Genomic DNA, 19,806 nt, shown 5'->3' on the forward strand with positions numbered 1-19,806 from the left:
CCGATTAAGAGAGCGGGCTGTAGCGACTGTATGGTCACTTTATAGACAGCGATAACAAGAATTCAGTTTATTACTCAAGTCGATACAAGATAAACAAGTCCCATTAATCAGTAATCTCCATCACGAAAAGATCATCCAAAACTCCATCATCCCATCTGACTTAGTAACAGTTTCCTTCGTAGCAGTTCACAGTACAGTCCTCCCTGTAAGATGTTAGCGATAAGAAAAAGGAAGGGAAGGCTTGGTACTTACTCGCTATCGCCACAAGTCCAGGTCTTCTTATTGCAGCACTGCTTATCCGTCCCAACACAAGTAGCGTTCTTATTCTGAGGTCCACACATGCCATCATAAGCACGAAGAGGCTCAATAACTACCCAAATCACGTCAGCACACCCTCACCCTATCGTCTCTAGCATTTCACTTACATCCATCAACGCAGTATCGAATCTTAGGACGAATATTGTCGCAAGAATCCTCAAGTCTAGGATTCAACTCGTACAGCTTCTCAACAGTGATATCCCACTTCTTAGCCAAGGCAGCACAAGTCTTGGAGTCAACTTTGGGACCGGTGACTTCGCTCATGCGGCAGTTTATACTGCCGGAGCTGGAGAGTGCTGCCATTCGCCATGTTTCGGGCTGGCATTCATCTGCAAGTGTGGGGGTGATGAGGGAGAGACCGAAAAGAAAAACCCATGAAGGAACCATTGTGAAGATTTGTCAAGTAAAGAGCGTAGTGAGTCAATTACCCGATATCTGAGTTTTTGCGAGCCATGCTGGATATAATATGCTGCTGTCCAGCGTTGATACTTACTGACCCATACGTAAACCCGATAAGCTGACATGGGGCTAATTAAACGAGTCTCCACCCGTAGATCATGAAACAACCCTGTTTCCACAATTAAATGCTCCGTGCTGCTGGGGAACAATGCAGCGCTGTCGGTGATTTCCGCTGTTTCAACTTGATCGGAAGGATTTGGGGGCCGACGTGGTATTGCGCCCTAGTGAGTCGCTGTCTAGATTTTACAGCGCAGATTTTTGAACGCCGTTGTGATAGATACTAGGTTCATCCTGACAGGTGGGGATGTTTCAGCCTTGGGATGACTGCAGATCAAAAGTTCTCGATGAGCATTGAGCTGATGATGGCGGAGTATGGGATTTGGAGAGTTGGGATGGACCTGGTTGATTGGGGGCGGCATCGTGGTGGAGAACGAGTTGAATACAAGAGGCGCCAGAGGATTTGGCCGCCGAGAGCATACAGGGTAGTGCCACCGCAACATCTGCGTTTTTGCCTCACCAGACTCGAATAAATAATCATATTGATAGTTCAGTGTTTTGCTGAATGTCTCCTTGTATCTAAGAACAGCATTGTGGGTCACGACATGCGTAGCAACACCATTTTGTTCAACTTAGCCTGCAGCAAGACGGAATCGTATAGATAGCAAATTGTCAACTAGTATAAGCTGCGCAAGCTTTACACATGTGGAGCCCAATGTCCTTTTTTTACGCGATAAAGAAAGCAAGGTTTCATCTTTTCTCTACAATCTATAGTTTTCCCGTGGGAGAGTACCACTAATGCAGGTACACAGAATCCTCTTACTCCAACCTAGGACCCCGTATTCACGTTCTCAGCCTCAATCTATCTCACACCTAATCCCCCTCGTGGCATCAGAAGAATTAAGCTTGGAATCCTAAAAGATAAAATAATTTGGTTACTTTATGTTGGTTTAGACCAGCACCTAGGTAACTTTATTATCGTCGCCTAAGTCTTAGAAGACAATTCATCTGTCATGCGCCTCCCGTAATTCAGTCTCTGGGCGCATCTCCTCGAGGACTTGCCAAATCCGTCGCCGATTAGTCAGTCCACCCGGCACATCAAGTCCAACCTGAGAATGATCCCACTCATCCTCCTCATCAACATCGGCCATCGGCGGCACAGGGCTCATGATCTGTCGGGTGAGCTTCTCCCAGTTCCACTTCTCGAGATCTTCTTTGTTAGAACCGCCAACCTTTTCGTAGATGGTCTCCATATCCAGATCCCACAGGAAGGGGATATGAAAGAAGATCTCTGCCCACTGGGATTGGGGCATTATGTAGGTGCATTCCAACGGAAAGGGACCTTGCACAAAATTGCGGATGTGATCATTGATTTCATTTGGAGTTGCTTCCATCGATTTCTGTAGATGATGACTGCTGCTCGACTGAGGTGCCTTCTCGAGGTTGGAGATGAGGCGTGTGGTAAGGTCAGGGATATTGACGGGATTCTCATCCCACTGTAACACCATTAGTATGCAGATTGGAAGGGTGCGGGCCAGGTGGATAACAGAAGAATTGGCCACTAAGGCTTAGGTTACCAAAATAAAGTAGCCTGACTGCGAGTCTAAGCTGCCATGATGCCACCATATTATTTCGTCTCTTATGCCTCTAGGAGCCAAATCCTCTGACACCCTGAGAGAGGTGGGGGGCAACTTACCCATCCTGCCCATTCATCACCCCATTGATCGATACAATTACGCGGAACGTAATATCCATCGCATGTCAAGGCATTCTTCTCTTCGTTGAAGATAGGAGGAACATAATTGTTATCCCTAGGCCCCAAACGCTGTTCTAGCGTAGACCACTGATAACTTGCACAGCGTCGCTCAAGCGTCAGGAACAAATCCCCGATACCGCTAATTTTAGCATTGGGGGAGGTCTTGATGACGCGATTGGCGAGATCTTCGCAGGCGGGATGGATGCCGTGGTACATCTTTGCAGGAGCGCCATCTCCGATATGATCGTGATTCTCGTCTGTTGTTTGTTGAGGATAGATTTGTTCATTGTCGGGAAGGATGTGGATTTCACCGTAGCAGCTTTGTGTTATGGCCGTGTAGCGGGTTACTTCTTTGTCGCTGACTGTACGAGCGTTGTCCTGTGGCCAGTGAGGACCAGAAAGCACGATGCAGTCGCGATCGAGGAGCATGCCGCAAATGGTGCAGTAGACTTCTTCTGGGTTCTGAGACATGATTGATGGTGTGTGGTTGTGATACGTGTTGGAATCGATGTGAGAAAAATGGTGTTTTAATTGAGTGCCTTCCCTATGATGCAACAAAGAAACCTGCTTTGTAAAAATTCCGAACGGCTGAACTGCGGTGCAAGGAAAGACCTAGTGCGCACGTCTCACAGAGAGCACACAACGTTATATGTGAAACAAAGTAAAAGGATCTACGATAAACGCACGCAAAGTTGAGGGTGGATGTAGGACCCTTAAATCGGATATGCCCGCTAGGGCTGACTACTGGCTCACCGCATGCTAGTGACATCCACCATGATGACATTGGCGCGAAGAACTACACTGAAGCAGGATTAGGCTAGCGCTAGATTCCTTCTGAAGGATTTCTCTTCTCCCCTCTAATCTCCTTCTCCACAGCAGAGCCTCGTTTCGAAACGAGATGTGGTGGGACTGAATGCTAGAGCTGACTGTATTCATGCAGTGACACTCAGCATCGCATTTTCTTGTCCATTACTGGTGCTATTCTAGAATACAGCCTAGAGATAACTGCTGGTGGATAGCTCCGCTGATCCGCTCATCTCCCGTGAATAGACCTGCTTATGGCCCTTCACAACATGGCGATGCCGACATGGTCAAGGATGGCTTCATCCAGTATATCGGCGTATTTTCTAGAGTCCTGAAGCTGTTCATATATTATACAGATGTAAACGCCGTCAATTTACAACACCACACTCATTCGAAGTACAGTCTTTTCTCAATTGAGTCTCTTACTCAAGTCATTCTTTCTTGACTCGCACCTTCTTTTTCACAATGAAACGTTCTTTGCTCTTGGCTCTCTGGAGCGCAGGCGCTCTGGGCAGTCCTTGTAAACCGGCAAGAGATCTGTCCGGCAACGGTTACTATCCTCCTCCTCCACCAAACAATTATGCTCCTCCTCCTTCCAATGATTATGACCTTACTTCTTCAGAGGCTGCTACTCTGATCGCTTCTACACAACCGGGTGCCGTTGAGACACACGGCTCCGGCTCCGGATCGGGGTCTGGGTCTGGCTCCGGTGATGATGAGGAGGGCTCCGTGCCTACCTTCACACAAGGTTCAGGTACTCAGACCACTGGCCTTCCTCAAGGCGACGTGACCGCCGACCCTGTTTCTCCCAATGAGACCACCAGAGTCCCAGAGGCGAGCCAGGCCTCTGATGCTGCTGGTGTCGGTGTCTCTGGATCGCCTACTGGCGGCGATGCTGTCGCTACCGACTCACCTGGTCAGCCTGGTGATGATGGTAACAACGGTAGCGGCTCTGGTAACGGCAACGGTGGCAATGGATCTCCTTCTTCAGATGGATCTAGTTTGGCTGATGGTGTTGCTGCTACCCGAACTGGCACCGAGGCCGGTAGTGACGCCACTGCGCTCCCTCAGAGTGGCGATGCTACTGAGGGAGCTGGTGGTGACGCTACCCAGACTCCCGGCTCTGGTTCGGGATCTGGCAATGGCAATGACAACGGCGACGCTACTCGACTTCCCGAGACTGGCATTGCTACTGGTCCCGATGGTCAGCCTACTGGCGACGCTGATAACGGTAATGGTGGATCTCCTACATCTGATGGCTCCAGCCTCGCTGATGGTGTCGCTGCCACTCAGACCGGCACTGACGTCCCTGGCGAGACACCTGGCTCCGGCTCTGGTGACAACAATGGCGACAATGGTAATGGAAACGGCGGCAGCGACGGCAACCAGACTACTGTCGACGGCGCCGTTCCCACCCAGGGAACTCCAGGCAGTGGTGACTCCACTGACTCTCCTGTAGAGACTCCTGGCTCTGGCTCGGGAGACAATGGAAACGGCAATGACGACAACGAGACCACTGTTGATGGTGCCGTTCCTACCGGTGCTGTCCCCGGAAACGGTGACTCCACGGACTCTCCCGATGCCACCCAAGGACAGCCCGACGCTACCACCGCTGGCTCAGGTGAGACTGGCTCTCCAGGCTCACCCGACCAGACCAATGGTGTTCCCGGAGGCCAGGAGACCTCTGCTGGCGCTCCTGGTCAAACAGAGGGTTCTGGCGATGGCTCTTCTCCTGTAACCACCGGTGCCGGCAGCGACAACACTGAAGCTCCTGGCGCTGGCGGCAACGGATCTGAGACTACTGGTGCTGTACCTGAGGAGTCTGACGTTCCTGGTAACGGCGAACAGACTACTCAGGTTCCTGGAGGTGACTCGCCTGAGACTACTGGTGCTCCTGGTCAGCCTGAGCCTATCTCTTCTGACGACAACGGTGTCCCCACTGGGGCTCCCACAAACCCTGATGAGACCACTGCTGGCTCACCTGGTAACGGTGGCGAAGAGACCACTGCCGCTGTTCCGGACAACACCGCGCCTGCTGGTTCCGAGACCACAGTTGGTGCTCCTGGTAGCAACCCTGATGAGACTACCGCTCCTGGCGCTGACAACACTTCCCCCGTCGACAACGAGACTTCAGTCAATGGAGACCAACCTCCCGAGACTGAGGATGCTCCTCCTGCCACCACCGAGCCCGCCGCAGACAACACCTCCATCCCCGTCCCTGACAACAACGGTCCCTCTACCGTCGAAGCCGTCCCGACCACCGACGCTGGTAATGACGGTCCTGTTACAACCGCACCCGTTGATGGCCCTGGCGTCACTCTGAACCCTGTTCCCGTTACCACCACCGCTGCTCCTGGCACTGGTGGTGGTAATGGTGATAACGGTGATGATGGAGACAATGGCAACAACGGTGGTGGTGGTAACGACGATGATGATGATGACGATGATGATGATAATGGTGGTGGTGGTATCATCGGCGGTGGAGGCAACGGCCCAGGTGGCAGCGGCGGTGGCAGCAGTGGTGGTGGTAACAACGGTGACAACAACGACAATGAGGATGAAGATGAAGATGACGACGACAAGCCTACTTCCACGGCTACATCTTGTACTGAGACCGCCACTGTCACTGATTGCTTCGTCGCTTGCACAACCTACACCGGCCCAGCAGGCGCTACCATTACTCCCGAATGCTCGACTACCTGTACTGCTACCCACACTGGCTGCAGCGTCACTGGAACGACGACCACCTCATCAGCCGAAGCTTGTGGTCCTTCTGGCGAAAGCTGCTCGACATGTAGGGGTTCAATCATGGAACTTGAATCCGAGGTAGAGCCCGAGGCTCTGGAGCGACGAGCTCTTGAGAAACGCAAGGCTCCCGGCTCGATCGGAGGATGCCCTCTTCCCCTAATGCCCGATTGGCCTGAGTATCCCGGTGGTGAAACTGTTCTGAAGAACGATCCTACGCAGATCACCGCCAAGAACTCTCCCCTCAAGGACATCCAGCGCTGGTGGTTTTCCACAGTTGGCCCCAACTGCTCGCCTCTTCTTCAAGGAAACGTCGACGCCAACGCCTACAGGGCTGGTCAAAATAGTGGCCCAGCTGCTGCCTTGGGTGGCAGACCTTCTATTGATCACGTCTACGAGAAGAGCATGCTGTTGGAGTTCTTCAATGCCATCATCGATCCCAGTGGTGCTGCTGTCAAGGGCGCTACTACTGGTGGTCCTCGCGATAAGATCAATTGTAAGGATATGGAGTCTTATGGTGGTGCGTTCCAGAAGAGCAAGAAGAAGCTTCTTCAGAATGTCTTGAACGCTTATCCTGGTGGCGAAGTCAATAAGAAGACTCTTGCCGTGAAGAATGCGCAGTATCTCAATGACTTTATCGGTATGGATCAGTGGACCAACGGCGATGCCAAGGTAAGCCTTCCCGCGAACACACTCTTTTTCTTCAAGTGCTAACAGGTTTAGGGTTTTGTTGCTACACCTTCTTCAGTCAAGGAACAGGGTGATAAATGGAACGATGGCACCAAGGATGTCACCGGCGCGACAAGCGAGACGCAAGCAGAGCTTTGGATTCAGACGAAGCTCCGTTATCTTGAGAGGATGTCGATTGGTGTTGAGATGTTCAGCGCTCAAGAGGCGATTGACATTCTGATCCGACAGAACCAGCGTATCTACGCCCGACTGTAAGTAACACCCACCACTCCTTCAAGACCTTGGCTAACCTGGTGTAGTATCGACATGGACAACGAAGCTAAGGGCTGCATGAACGATCCAGCTGTCAAGAACGGTCTTTGGTCCTTTGCCGACCGGTACAAGACCTTCATGGCAAGCCGCTTCGAAGGAAACGAAGCTTGGTCAATCAACACGGTTGTCGCCGCGGCTAAAAACAAGTTTCTCAAGTCGCTGACGGCCGATCTGGAAAATGCTAAGCAGGTCCAAGCGGCGAATGCTGCGGATTGGTCTGGTAAGATGGCGGGGTGGAACAAACGGTTCGACAACATGCGTGACTTTAACCGTCAATGGGCTATTCCTGAGCCAGCTTGGGTTTGGTCTTGGGTTCAGAAGCGGGATGGTGAGGATTCGGGTCTTTCGTGTGATCGTCCTCTTGATTCGGAGACAACCACGTCTGATGACTCTACTACCTTTGCGACATCTACCAGGATGACGTCTGAAGACCCGACAACCTCTTCTGAGGACAAGGTTACTACTACTACTCAGGCTCCCATAAAGCTGACGGATCTTCCTACTCTTACCAACGCCCCTGCACTTTCCATCTCAACACCTGATGGTAGCTCTTGTGCTTCTACCGCGACTTACACCCAATGCAACCTCGGAACAGGCCACCACGGAGACGCCTGCGTAGTCAACTCGGAATGCGCCTCATGGGTAAACACCAAAACAACCAGCACAACACCAACCCCCACCCCAACTCTCGATTCCCCCGACGCATCCAAGAACATCAAGCACTGCTACGGCTCAGGCCAAAAGTCCAACTACGAAGCCATCACCTACGCCGCGGAATCCTTCTGTCGGGACGTGGTGAACAAGAACAAGGATAACGGGTACTATTGGAGTAACGACAAGCTGGAAGGCAAAAAGGTGCCGTCCACTGGATATCACTTTAAGTTGTTGTTCAGTGTGAATGAGGGATGTTTGTGGAAGGCGGATTATGATGAGTGTATGCGGTATATGAAGGTGCCGATTGATTCGTGTAATTGTTCGGCCAAGGGCGGCAAGCAGGGTGGTTGGGTTGAGAATAATTGTATTACGGCTAAGATTGATCCTAATAGTGGGATTTAAATTTTGGGATTGGCGTTTAGGATAGGATAGATCTTTATGAGTTTTGGATAATGAAGTTTTGATCAGTTAATGTTGTTCGTCCCTCAAGTACCTGTCGCTGAGTTCTTTGTTGGTGCGTCGCATGTCGCATTTGAAGTATGGAACCGCTAACCCGTTTCTTCCGATGACATACAGCACCTACCACGCGCTAATGAATCTCTCCATGCCCTGTAAGTGATGCAAGGCAGCGGCCCGCTCAGACATGGTTTTAGGCAGAAGACGTCGCAAAGACCTCCATATAAATGTGCTCTTCCTCGCCCCAATCCTTGATCATCAACATTTCTCACCACATCCATCGCGATGTCTGACAACGACGACTTGCCTACACCACCTCCCTCAGATGAAGAATCTGACTATTCATCTGAACCAGCCGAACCACGTCTAACGCCCCGAGAACTCGGTGCGCTATTCACCGATTTCTATATCTTCTTAACAACCCTTCATTTCAACAAATCCCACCTCAAAATTCCCCCATCAACCGGCTGGGCACATATTACACCTGAATCATACGACCACTTCAAATCCGACTACGCTATCGAAGTTATCCGTCATTTACCCTACTTCAGTAATGAATGCCTTGACCACATCCATTATAATTCCAGGACTTTGGATCTCACAGCATGTACCCTTGAGGATCTGAAATACCATAAAGAGAATGACCCGAATCAAGAGTATTGGTCTACCGAAGACCAACAGGACCCTAGCGATGTCATCTGCATCTCTCAAGGCTTCGAGAGTTACGGTCGGACTTTTTGGTTACTTGTCAACGATTGCGAGATTATAGAGGATATGAACAGGGCTGACATGCTAAGCTCAGTACCGGTAGAGGAATTCTTTGAGAAACTTAAAGAGGACTATAGCACTTTGAAGCTTATTCCTGGTAAGGGGAGGATGACTATTAAAGCTGAGAGGGTACCTGAACTTGAGGGAAGAATCTCGAAGGAGGACGTTGATGCGCAGACGGAGCTCTGGGGAACGGATTTGGATATCCAGTATCTGAGGCAGATTTATCGTGATTATGGTTGGCCTAATGCATTTAATGTGGAGGATGCTACGAAGGTTGTCGATAAGTGGATGGAGTTTTTGAAGGCATTTGAAGGAGAAGGACCTGGTCTAGAAAGGAGCTATGGGTGGGAGTATGGCGATTGAGAATATGGTTGGTGGGAAGTAGGCAGAAGAAATGGCAGTTGCAGTATTGGACTATCATTTACACTATCTATCTATCTACATATTATTAAAACAAGTTGCTCAATTCATCGGAGGAGCATGTCTGGTAGACGCCGAAACTCAACGAGGACTAATGAGAGCGTCTCGATGAGGCTGTCCAATGACCAGCTTTACTTCCTATTCTGTACAATCTCAATCTGTTCACCCTTCTTGACAGAAAAGCTGGTTTTCTTGACAACCTTGCCATTGACCTTGAAAACACTATCCTTCGCAGCAACAGGAAGATTCTCAGGAAGGTAAACAGTTCCGCGGGTTCCCTTGTCACCAACAACTTGAATCTTCATGTGCAAAAGATCAGAGACAAGCTTCCACTCAACCTCAATAGTACCCTTCTCAGTAGGAACACGGCCCTTCGCCCACCCGAGTCCAAGGAGCATAGGCTGAACCTTCCACTCAGAAAAGCCAGGCTTGGTAGCTTGAACACCGAGAACATGCTTGCTGAGTTCAGCGGTAGGACCGGCGGCCCAGCCGTGGCAGAGGGAGGTCATAATTCCGAGACCGGGTGAGCCATCGGGGTCGAGGGTCTCCCAGAAGGTGTTGGTGTAGTTGGCGTTGGAAGGGTTGGCCATGGGTGCCCAGAGGGACTTGAGAAGTAGTCGAATGGTGTGTTCATCGGCGGACTCGAAAGCTGCACGGAGGTGGTATGCTGATGAGAAAGGGCTGATCTTCTGGGCAAAGCCAGATTCAACTGTGCTGTTGCTGAAAGCGAGAGGTCCGGCAGGGAGTTGAAGTTCGGCTTCCATGTTGGACAGCAAAGACTTTGCTGAAACACCATTGGCTTGGGGAATACCAGCCAAGATAGCAAGAGCGTTGGCATCTTGAGAGAAACCGGTGGTGATTTCGTTGCTGAGGACGTATGCACCCATGGTCTCGTTCCAAAGCTGCTTGTGAACAGCCTTGCGGAGCTTCTTCAGTCGAGATTGATACTTGCCTGTGCTCACACCACCAGCCTTGAGAAGCTTCTCCGTTTGCTGCAGAGAGTAAGCGTACAGGGCGTTGAACTTGGTACTGGCACCCGTCTGAGGAGGATCGTAATAGTTCCAATCTCCAGTGAGAGAAGGATCATTTATAGTGAAAAGTCCATCAACAAGCTGCTCATGAGCCCAGTCGAGCATTTGAACAGCGCGAGGTGCCCATTCCTTAGCGAACGAGACGTTGCCGAGAACTTCGTAATTGGTAGCAAGACCGTTGAGCAGGTTGAAAGAATAGCCGATAAGACCGGTAATGTTGATAGGGAGAGGTGCAGGCAGCGGTGCTTGTTGAATCTTGGCATTGGGAATCCAGAAGCCAGCTGTTGTCTGGAATGATCCTACCAAATCGAGAGATCCTGCGACGAAGGACTTGCCGTATGTGCTGGCGAAGGTTGAGGAAATTGCGATGTCGAGATCACCTGCGTAGGCGATGCGGTCACGTCGGGAGCCGTCAACAATGGTGTCGAGGGGGTTATTACCCATGAGAAAGTCATCGAGGAATGTTCGGTCGGTAAGACTGGAGGAGTAGAGTTCATCGCCTCCGAGTGTTGTAGCGCGGAGGTTGCGGTAGTAAGCTGAGTGGCCGAGGGGAGTACCCAGACCAAAGGCGCCGTAGAATTTCTCGGTTTGAGTGAAGTTGAGAGTAGTTTCGTTGTTGATAGATACCCGAATATCGGTCATGTTGACTCTGGCGTGGACGGAGATCCACTCTCCGACAGTGACGTTGGCAGCCTTGGGAATTTTGCCAGAAGCAGAAGTGCTCGTTGAAATGGCACCGGTTTCCACATCGCAGGTGATAAGAACAGCGTCGTTCAAGGTATCAGACAAAACAGAAAAGACAAACTCTCCAGTCAATGGCTTAACCTCAAAGTCAATCTCATAACTGGTAGCCTGCGCAACACCAGCACCACTCAAAGCCTGAGGAGCCGCGCTCTCCACCAAAGAACCCTCGTCAGTAACTTGCCAAAAGTCAGGAACAGTATCCTTAGGGATCTCAGTAAGTTGGGCAGTTCGGGCACCGGTATGCCAAATGCGAGTAAGATCAGCGTCAGAGCATTCAAATGATCCAGGAAGTTCCGTAAGAGGTGTGGTGTGAACGGTGGGCTTCACGCCGACGCGTCGGAGCTTAAGGTCGCCAGCGGTCGAGAGGTTGAGTTTCTGGTAGCGGAAGGCGCCTTGAATGAGACGGTTGGTTGTCAAGCCGGGGGCGGAGATGTTGTATTTATTTACGCGGTAGGTCTCCATTGCCGCGGCAAGAGGAAGAGGGCCGTCGCTCTGTGGATGTCTGTCAGTAGTGATGAAGGTGGTTTTGATAGTGGTGACTTACCATGTAGCCATTGAGGGCAGCCTTGGACTCGGCGAAAGTGAGTTCAAATCCAGAGGTATCGCCTGAGCGGGAAACAACTTCAAAGGTAGGATGGCCTTCGACGCTATAGCCGTAGTCGAGAACAACGATGTCTGCCTTGGAGCCATTGGATGTGAGAGTAATAGTGTCATTGTTGGCGTAGATGACCGGGTTTTTGGTTGCTTTGGAAAGAACCAGGGTGGTTTGCAGCAGCAAAGCTACCGCGAAAGAACGAACCATAGCGAAAGTTAAAAAATGAACGAGAGTCTAGGAAGATGAGTGTAAAAGAGAGTGTTGTAATCCTCAACAACCATCCAGCGATGCCAGCAATATATACCTTGGTCGATTTTGACAGAAAACGGTTAAGTGGATAGTTTAATCTCAACTCAGCCTCGAATTGACGTTGATACATCTTGGCATCTTGATCATGATGCAGAGTTGCCATGAAAGTATGGGGATTTCGGCATTTGCCGTGGTTGGTGTTGGGTGATAAACGAGACGGAGCGAGGTGGAGCGGGATTAAACGAGGCGTGTACGAGGTCTTGGCTGTTGAACGACATTTTCGATTCGAGCTTGGACTAGTGTTTTCAATGCAACCATGAACTCTCAGATCTCTTCCGTCGGCTTTTCTTTAAATTGTGGAACATGTTAGTCCGTAAAATATCCGAGTTCCGAATATCTATATTTGACTGCAAACTATGAGTTTTTTGCACAAGTCAGCCCGACAAGACAATATGCTGCGGAGAACTTCGCCTTACAATAGTGACGTTTCTTTAACAGCTTTCTCTAGGGAAATAGACCAAGTTTTAATTCTCCGTTACATCCTTCTTGAATGAGTAACTTCTATCCAGCAGATTAAGTTTTTATTCAAGTTCTTTTTTCAAAAGGTAGATTCTCAATTCCATACAGCCAAAACAATAGCTGTTCCGCATAGGCCATCTTCAAGCCTAGTCTCCAGCTTTCGTAAACTCTTCAGTCATGATGTATCAACATAAGCCTATTCATTATTCAGTGCCAGTTTACTTGACAAACGATGTAAACAAACTAAGCAGAGTAAACTGAGGCCTTGGTGCTAAATCAACCTTGCTTCTTATCCGCCGTCTTCCCGAACGCCTCCATCACCTTGGTCATAATCTCGTCCTTGACGTCGTCGGGTTGCTGTTTTGCCCAGTCAGCAAATTCGCCGCTCTCAATAGACATGCGCAGTGCGTCCACGATGTCTGCTGGCTTCGTCACCGCTGCTCCAGGAGGGCGCATAGTACTAGAGTCCTGGGAAGTCGTTCCCGGCTGTTTTCCGGCACCACGAACCGTACGTTCCTGTCCCGGGATTGCACTGGGCGGCACATCAGGCTTTGAGTGAGAAGCTCTATCCGAGGCCGTCTGGAACGCATCTCTCGCGTCTTGTAGTGACTCTTCTGCGGTCCTGATATCCAAATGACCCAAGGATTCGCGTACTGTGTGGCTGTAACCTCGCACCACCGCATCGCCATACTTGGCGCTCAGCTTCGCGTCCTGGAGAGCACTAATATGCGCCAGACGTCTAGTCAAGTCATCCATGGCCCGCGGGTCCGTAGCGGCCTGGTGCGTAGCGTCAGAGATCATCTTGTCTTTTTCCTCCTCCCAGGCCTTACGATCACGGAGATATGCTTGCATCAATGACTCAGAGAACTCCATGCGAGTCATGTCCCGAGGTGTGTCCATATTCTTATTTTTCACTAACTCAATGGCCTGTTCTGCCATTCGAATTGTCTCTGCTTGGTCAGCCATTGCGCCTGTCGGTGGATCCCCTGGTGTAATGGTCATGCCGTACTGGTCTGAAAGTCTTTTGGCGCTCTCTGCACTCAGACCGGGGATGGCCAGGCGTGTATCGACAGTGTAAGCAGCATTTCCTGCTTTGGTCTCCGTTAGGAGCCACTTGCGCATCCTCTCTCTCTGTTTGCGTACCTCGGCGCTTTCAGAAGTCGGAATAAGACCGTTGAGTGCCTTTTCATAGTTTTGTGACAGTGTATGCCCGTTAGGGCCGCCTACAATTGGGCTGATAGGGAACAAGGCATCAGTGAGGTTGAACTCGGCCTCGTTGACCACCACAGGCTTGTTAAAGCGCGAGAGGTTTTCTTCTAGCTGGTCTGCGAACGTATCCTTGTCCAGGAATCGGGTAGGGAACTGCAGTGCAGTATATTGCCCATCATCAGGAGCTTTGAAAGGAATTATATGTCAACAGTGTTCGTAAGAATTGTCACCCAGTACTGATGTTCAATCTGTAAGCTTACCATACAACGTTGACAGCTTATCATAAAGCTGATAGATCGATGAATTGGTGCCAGTATCAGCAGGCGGATTGATCGGGAGTGTAACCGAACCCTCAGCGTGTGACGGACCAGCATTAGGAGGCCGAGCACTTCGGAACCGTGTAGGAATCTGCGCGCCATCCTCGACATGGCCATACGTAGCACGTGTCCAGTTCTTGATGACCTCTCGAATATTGACAGGAGAGATCTCGCCGAACTCGTCCACGTCCTCTTTGACGAAGGTGAGAACCTTGTGAGTGACATCTGCTGGGGCTCCGATCACCTTCAGTGCTTTTTCGATGCCCCACCCGTCCTTTGCTGCCTGTGGATGCATTGTCTTGCGAGGATATTGCAGAATCATATAAGCTTTATCGAGATCTGAAAGCTTCCCGTTGAACGGGATATCCATATCAAGACCCGTGAGCTCCTTTGGCTGGGGATAATGCATAATAGATTGAATATCGACTTGCCAATAGTTGGAAACATCAGACCTGTTGTAGACATTAATGACCTGGTCATAAATCTGCCGCTTTGTCCAGCCTGGGGTTCTTTGGTAAAGCTCCAAAGCTGCATCAATGTTCTGAGCCGGTCCACTTCCGTGGGCTGGGGACTGATGTTCGTGGAGTAGACCTAGCGCATGGCCGAACTCGTGTAGGATGACTGCTCTCTCGTTTGCGGTAATGGGAGAGAACTTGTCCACCCAGGCTAGGTTCATCGTGGCCTCCATCACTGGAATGCTATCGCATTGGCGACCGATGTACGACCAGCTTCCATCGTTGGGATCAAAGGTAATTCTGACGTTGCTTTCCTCGGCTGAATCCGCTGGGTAAAATTCAACATTGGCATACCAAGTCCATTCTTCAATTGCTTGCTTGACCTTGTCACGTTGCAGCTGATTCCCGCCCATGAAGAAGTAGCGGATGAGTTGCGGGGTACCGTTCCAGAAATTCCGTTCGTTTGCAAGAATAGTGGGAACCTTATCAGGTCCAATAGTGTAATTGAGACCGAGATTAGACATCATCCTACCGCCAGCAAGTGATTTATTCTCAAGCTTCCGAGGCACCATGTACTTGCAAGCCTTTCGTTGCCATGTACCAGGTGCTGACCCGTTGACCGAGAAAGAAGTACGTGGATCATTCTGAGACTCATCTGTCGGGAGAATAGCCTCTGACAGTTCAGGATCAGAAACAGGAGAATCGCTACCTTCATCGCTGTTCTCTTTGCTGTCATCGACAACAGGGGAACCAGACATTCTGTTGGCAGGTGGTGGTGATTGTTGTGGTGGTGCAAATAAATTGCGACGGGTAGGTCTTGGAGCTTGAAAAAGTGGTTTTTAAGATGATTGCTTTTGGCTTTTTGAAAGCTCTGGTACATCTGGCAGACTGTCCAACCTTAATAGTTGATGCCCAGCATGAAGAATGTGATTCAGCCTTGGAAAGTCGATGTGGCTTGGTCAAAAGGAGAAGTTGCCCCGCGATAACCGCCGCTGATCTGCCCAGACTTGCATTCCTCTGTGTAAGATACAACTAAGGTGTACTTTTTGTAGGTCTAGAACGTATCCCCCTTAAATAAAGTATTGGGGGATGTGGCGGAAAGTGGGTCAATTCCAATATTACCAGCTGAGGCTATTGATTCTCGGCTATCGATCTAACCTCAAACTCTCTGACAGCTGAAAGGGTATTGGGTAATGTTTGCGGCTGAGTCTAGCGTGCTACACTATTGATCTGCGGTCTTTGTGGGAAATATTAGTTCGGTCCCCTTATTCCCTTATTCCTTTCTTAACTTTCCTCCAGTCTTTCTGTTTTGTTCTGCTCGTCGTTCATTGAAAAACACAGTCACTACTTCGCGATATGATTGCAAAGACATTTGCTACTGCTATTATAGCAGCGTCCTTCATGGCTGGCTCTCGTGCTAGTCCGTGCAAGGCCAGCTTCAGAACAACCGACATCTCGACCATTAGTGACATTTTATCTACGATAACTTCCACCGCGGCAGCTGCTACTGCTGAGACCATCCTCTCGACGTCAGGTGTCTCTTCCGCTAAGGATACGACTCTCACTTCTAGCCAATCCGAAACCGACTCTGAGACTTCTACTGTATTGGACGATTCTACTACGACTACCGCTGATTCAACTACGGACCCAAGCTCTTCCCTCAAAGACAGCAGCAGCGGAACATCTAGTATTTCTGAGACTACCACTACGACTGCTGTGTCAACCACGGATCTAATCTCTTTCCTTGGAGAGAGTAGCACTGATATATCCACTTCATTCGATGTTACCACAATTACTGCTCTTTCGACTACAGACCTGAGTTCCACCATTGAAGACACCAGCACAGAGACTTTGATCGTTACAGCAGATACGACCACTACTGCTATCTCGACTACATATTCAAGCTCTACTATTGAAGAAAGCAGTACCGGGATTCCGACCGACTCAACGGATGCTCTTACCACTGCCATTTCGACCACTGAGATAAGTACTACAACTGCTGGTAGTACCACGACAACCGACGAAATCACGACAACCACCACCGCAGCCGCCGCTGATCCGACTTTCCTGCTCAACGGCGGCTTCGACGATGAATCTGACACCATAAAACCTTGGATAGTCATCAGGCCTCAAAATGGCCCGGTCTCCACCGACAGCACTATTAAACACGACGGTAGAAATTCTATAAGATTGATGTTCGTCGATGGGTCTTCGCACAGCATCGCTCAGGAATTGGCAGCTCCTGTCCAAGCCGGTATTAGTGGTTATACAGCATCAGCCTGGGTTCGTCCTGAAAATGGATGCAGCAGCGTGGTGTTCTGGTGTGCTTATCGCAATGATAGAACTGTTTGGTCCCAAACGTTCAATGTGCACAATTCCCCCGATCAGTGGTCGCAGATATCGATCCCTTGCAGATACAGCCAGAACTTGATCGATCAGGGTGGACTGTATCTGTATATTGGACTTAACTGTCTGAAGGGCTCGACAGCCTGGATCGATTCAATTAGCTTCACGCCGCAGATGAGCTAGGACTATCGATGCGTAAGCATATTCCAACGAAACGCCCCGAGCATCAACAAGCATCACCAAACAACAGAGGGCATAAAGGGTAGTTCAGAGACCGTATCGTATAGTAATCTAAAAGATTATCTACCTGGAACAGTAATATATAGATGCAGGTAATAAGAAATCTTTTTTACTTATAATATTTAACTTTCTTTCTTTTAGTCCTTTGTATTTCTCTTTCAGTCCTTAGCTCTCGGGAATCCGCAGCTCTTTGTAGTAGCTTGATAATCTCTTTATGTCCTATCACTTGAGCCATTGATAAAAGCGTGAATCCAGGCCAAGACTCAAAAGCCCCGTACCTGAGATCTAAAGGGACTTGACCAACGCCAAGCAGTAATTCAACAATCTCCTCATGCCCATTCCTTACCGCTAATGACAGTGCTGTGTATTCTGTGCCTTCTGGATGGAATCCGAAGTCTGGTTCCACCTTAGGAGTGCTTAATAGAAGCTCAACAACTGCAGTGTGCCCGTTTTCGGCTGCATGCATTAGAGGCGTCATTCTAAAGAAACTCGTAGTATTGACTTCAACCTTCCCCGTGTTTATCAACATCTTGACGATCGCCTCGTGTCCGTTCTTAGCCGCTTCCGCTAGCGGCGTTCGTCGATATTTATCACCTCTAGCATCGGGATCGATTGTCTCGGTGCTGAGCAGCAGCTTCACGATCCTCTCATGTCCCATCTCCGACGCTTTCAATAGGGGCGTTTCTTCCCAATCGTCTTGTGCATTGGGGTCGACTTTGCCGGTGTCCAGCAGTAGTCTGGCGACTGCCTCGCTTCCAGTTACTGCCGCCAAACATAGCGGTGTCCATCCACCTTCGCTCTTGAAAATCAAGTCTACTATCCTTTGCAGTTCCTTCATATAATCTCCCATCATCCGATGGTCGCGGCCTAGGCCAGCCAACGGTAGGCTGTCTGTGTTTCCCAAAATATGCTCGAGAACCTCTATCGCCTTTTGAAGATTCTTCTCCCCTTTTGATACTTCCACATCTCGCCTTATCACTCCGCTATTCCAGAACCTGGTTATCTTCTGGCAATCAGTCTGCAATCCGGCTTGTGGAGCCTTTGGTGCCAGATATCCCATCAAGTCCTCGTACTCATTTCCTCTTTGGGACTCGTCGAGACACAAATCCCAGTCCCAGACAAGTAGGAAGTCATACGGGAAGACTGTTTGCAGTCTGGGAAGCTCAGACTGGTCATCACTCATTCCAACCTGCAGGCGTTCTGGCGAATCAGCTGAAATTACTATGATTTTCCAGTAATCGTTATGCATTCGGATGATGGTAGGCAGTTTCGCCCCTTGTAGGAGGCAGACAAGATCACCTTTCTCCACTGGCTCTGCCGAGGCCTCCAATTCCCAGTAAGGGCTATCCGCTTCAGGATCAATCAGGCTGTTTGAAGTAACCCTCAGCAGCTGTTTGCCGTTCCGATCAATATCAGAGTCGACTACAGACACTATACCTAGCACGCAGCCCTTGCTCCTGGTCACTGCTACCGCTTTGTCATCCCAGGTGTCGACAGACACACTGCCAAGAATAGAGTGAACAAGTTGCTTGAAGAGCTTCGCCCATGAGATATCATAATCGACCAATAAGCCTGAAGTGCCAGGGTCATCAGAGCTCATACCGAGTAAAGCGTAGATTCTATCGCGATCATCAGTAGCTTGATGGTTGTGATACATATCCACTAGCTGGCCAAGGCGACATATGTTGAGAGAGGATCTGCCTGCCTGACTGGTTGTGCATCTCGACCGGAAGGCCGCGCCCTTTGCCAGGTAAGCTACCGACATGACTAGAGGCTGTAGGCCTGGGTAGTCTTCATAAGGTAGTTTCAATGCACTTAGCCCTGAAAAGAATGCATAGCCGTCAATCTCAGCAGGACCACATCGTACCACTATATGCCGAGCAGCCGCAACCTCCTGGAGTACCTAATCATCATATCAGCAACCGCCGTGTATGGCAACAAGCGCGTATGTCCTTACCCAGATGCGTCTGAACCAAGCTGCCTCGAGTAGCTTGAGGACTGCTTTTTCGTTCATGGCGGGCGTTACGGTCTGTGTGAAGCCTGTGATACGTATGTCTTCTAGCGTTTTGTCAATGTCTGGTGTCGCTTTTCCAAGCCAAACAATTACACGAGTCGCCTTGGCATAGATCTTCGCCATGGATTGGACTTGATGTCCTTTTTCTATATTGTCTTCTTGATTGATGCATACAGCATCTATCCATAGAATTCGTTCAATTGAGGGATCTCGAAGATGTAATAGCGCGGCAAAGAGATTGCCTCCAAGAGGCCGATAACAGCCGTCTATGGAGATAGACTGAGACCCGTGATCTGCGCCCCATACATAGGATAGAGCGTCATATGGGCGGGTGCCTCTCGAGTTCTCTAGATCGCAGTTGAAGAGTTGGCATTGTATGGGGGCATCCTCGTCTTGATGCGGTAGTAGCCGCAACAAGCGGATATTGTTATCTGGTAGATGGGTATAACGGTGGAGAGGCCGTTGAAGAGACATAACTCAAGCTACATGCGGTGAGGTTCGCAAAGGTGAAACTTTCTTTTGTTTTGTCTTGTTTTTCTTTTCATGTCTAACGACATCACTTGAGGGTTACAATAAGGCTGACTCAACCAACTGCTGCTTACGTGGCACGACATGGTTGCCAAGTGTTACTGCGGGCCAGACTGCCAATCCCTTTGCAGCAGTAAGCCCCATAGAAACTACTTGTTCATAGCCTTGTAGCATGAG

The 19,806-nt window shown here is 49.8% G+C and overlaps 7 protein-coding genes across 7 annotated transcripts; 2 read left to right on the top strand and 5 right to left on the bottom strand.

Moving 5' to 3' along the window:
• Window positions 1–160: 160 nt before the first annotated feature.
• Window positions 161–738, bottom strand: B0J16DRAFT_400619 (uncharacterized protein; the record flags this gene model as incomplete). Its single annotated transcript, XM_046132533.1, has 3 exons — window positions 426–738; window positions 253–370; window positions 161–203 (listed from the first exon to the last, which is right to left on the bottom strand). Exons 1-3 carry the CDS (start codon window positions 703–705, stop codon window positions 161–163), a joined length of 441 nt encoding a protein of 146 aa, XP_045980838.1. The 5' UTR covers window positions 706–738.
• A 725-nt stretch (window positions 739–1,463) lies between these two features.
• On the bottom strand, window positions 1,464–3,192 carry B0J16DRAFT_373045 (uncharacterized protein). The gene is made up of 3 exons (XM_046130508.1): window positions 2,471–3,192; window positions 1,884–2,270; window positions 1,464–1,569 (listed from the first exon to the last, which is right to left on the bottom strand). Exons 1-3 carry the CDS (start codon window positions 2,999–3,001, stop codon window positions 1,543–1,545), a joined length of 945 nt encoding a protein of 314 aa, XP_045980839.1. The 5' UTR covers window positions 3,002–3,192; the 3' UTR covers window positions 1,464–1,542.
• A 5,242-nt stretch (window positions 3,193–8,434) lies between these two features.
• B0J16DRAFT_343659 (uncharacterized protein) lies at window positions 8,435–9,449 on the top strand. The gene has a single exon (XM_046128083.1). The coding sequence runs from the start codon at window positions 8,477–8,479 to the stop codon at window positions 9,323–9,325; it is 849 nt and encodes a 282-aa protein (XP_045980840.1). The 5' UTR covers window positions 8,435–8,476; the 3' UTR covers window positions 9,326–9,449.
• Window positions 9,450–9,513: 64 nt separating this feature from the next.
• On the bottom strand, window positions 9,514–12,050 carry B0J16DRAFT_400624 (Six-hairpin glycosidase-like protein; the record flags this gene model as incomplete). Its single annotated transcript, XM_046132534.1, has 2 exons — window positions 11,702–12,050; window positions 9,514–11,649 (listed from the first exon to the last, which is right to left on the bottom strand). The coding sequence occupies exons 1-2, from the start codon at window positions 11,957–11,959 to the stop codon at window positions 9,514–9,516; spliced, it is 2,394 nt and encodes a 797-aa protein (XP_045980841.1). The 5' UTR covers window positions 11,960–12,050.
• A 1,556-nt stretch (window positions 12,051–13,606) lies between these two features.
• B0J16DRAFT_306183 (uncharacterized protein) lies at window positions 13,607–15,025 on the bottom strand (the record flags this gene model as incomplete). The annotated part of the gene is made up of 2 exons (XM_046124784.1): window positions 13,607–13,914; window positions 13,990–15,025. Coding segments are annotated over 2 exons (1,344 nt in total), but the record flags the coding sequence as incomplete, so codon positions are not given.
• Window positions 15,026–15,805: 780 nt separating this feature from the next.
• Window positions 15,806–17,113, top strand: B0J16DRAFT_148151 (uncharacterized protein). The gene has a single exon (XM_046122004.1). It carries the CDS (start codon window positions 15,858–15,860, stop codon window positions 17,028–17,030), a length of 1,173 nt encoding a protein of 390 aa, XP_045980843.1. The 5' UTR covers window positions 15,806–15,857; the 3' UTR covers window positions 17,031–17,113.
• Window positions 17,114–19,623, bottom strand: B0J16DRAFT_148150 (uncharacterized protein). The gene is made up of 2 exons (XM_046122003.1): window positions 19,045–19,623; window positions 17,114–18,990 (listed from the first exon to the last, which is right to left on the bottom strand). The coding sequence occupies exons 1-2, from the start codon at window positions 19,573–19,575 to the stop codon at window positions 17,197–17,199; spliced, it is 2,325 nt and encodes a 774-aa protein (XP_045980844.1). The 5' UTR covers window positions 19,576–19,623; the 3' UTR covers window positions 17,114–17,196.
• Between the last annotated feature and the right edge of the window lie 183 nt (window positions 19,624–19,806).

Source organism: Fusarium flagelliforme (genome assembly GCF_020744385.1).
Source record: "Fusarium flagelliforme strain FIESC 12 MPI-CAGE-AA-0113 chromosome Unknown B0J16scaffold_5, whole genome shotgun sequence".
NCBI classification, from domain to species: domain Eukaryota; kingdom Fungi; phylum Ascomycota; class Sordariomycetes; order Hypocreales; family Nectriaceae; genus Fusarium; species Fusarium flagelliforme.

Bases quoted from the DNA above. Each gene is read 5' to 3' on its own strand.
- B0J16DRAFT_373045 (XM_046130508.1), bottom strand. From the start codon at position 3,001: ATGTCTCAGAACCCAGAAGAAGTCTACTGCACCATTTGCGGCATGCTC. The intron at 2,271-2,470 runs GTAAGTTGCCCC...ATGGTGTTACAG, and splicing joins GTGATGAATGGGCAGGATGG to TGGGATGAGAATCCCGTCAA. The intron at 1,570-1,883 runs GTTGGACTTGAT...TACCTGCATTAG, and splicing joins ATGAGTGGGATCATTCTCAG to TGGTACTCTCCCACGGGAAA.
- B0J16DRAFT_343659 (XM_046128083.1), top strand. From the start codon at position 8,477: ATGTCTGACAACGACGACTTGCCTACACCACCTCCCTCAGATGAAGAA.
- B0J16DRAFT_148151 (XM_046122004.1), top strand. From the start codon at position 15,858: ATGATTGCAAAGACATTTGCTACTGCTATTATAGCAGCGTCCTTCATG.
- B0J16DRAFT_148150 (XM_046122003.1), bottom strand. From the start codon at position 19,575: ATGTCTCTTCAACGGCCTCTCCACCGTTATACCCATCTACCAGATAAC. The intron at 18,991-19,044 runs GTAAGGACATAC...TATGATGATTAG, and splicing joins CTTGGTTCAGACGCATCTGG to GTACTCCAGGAGGTTGCGGC.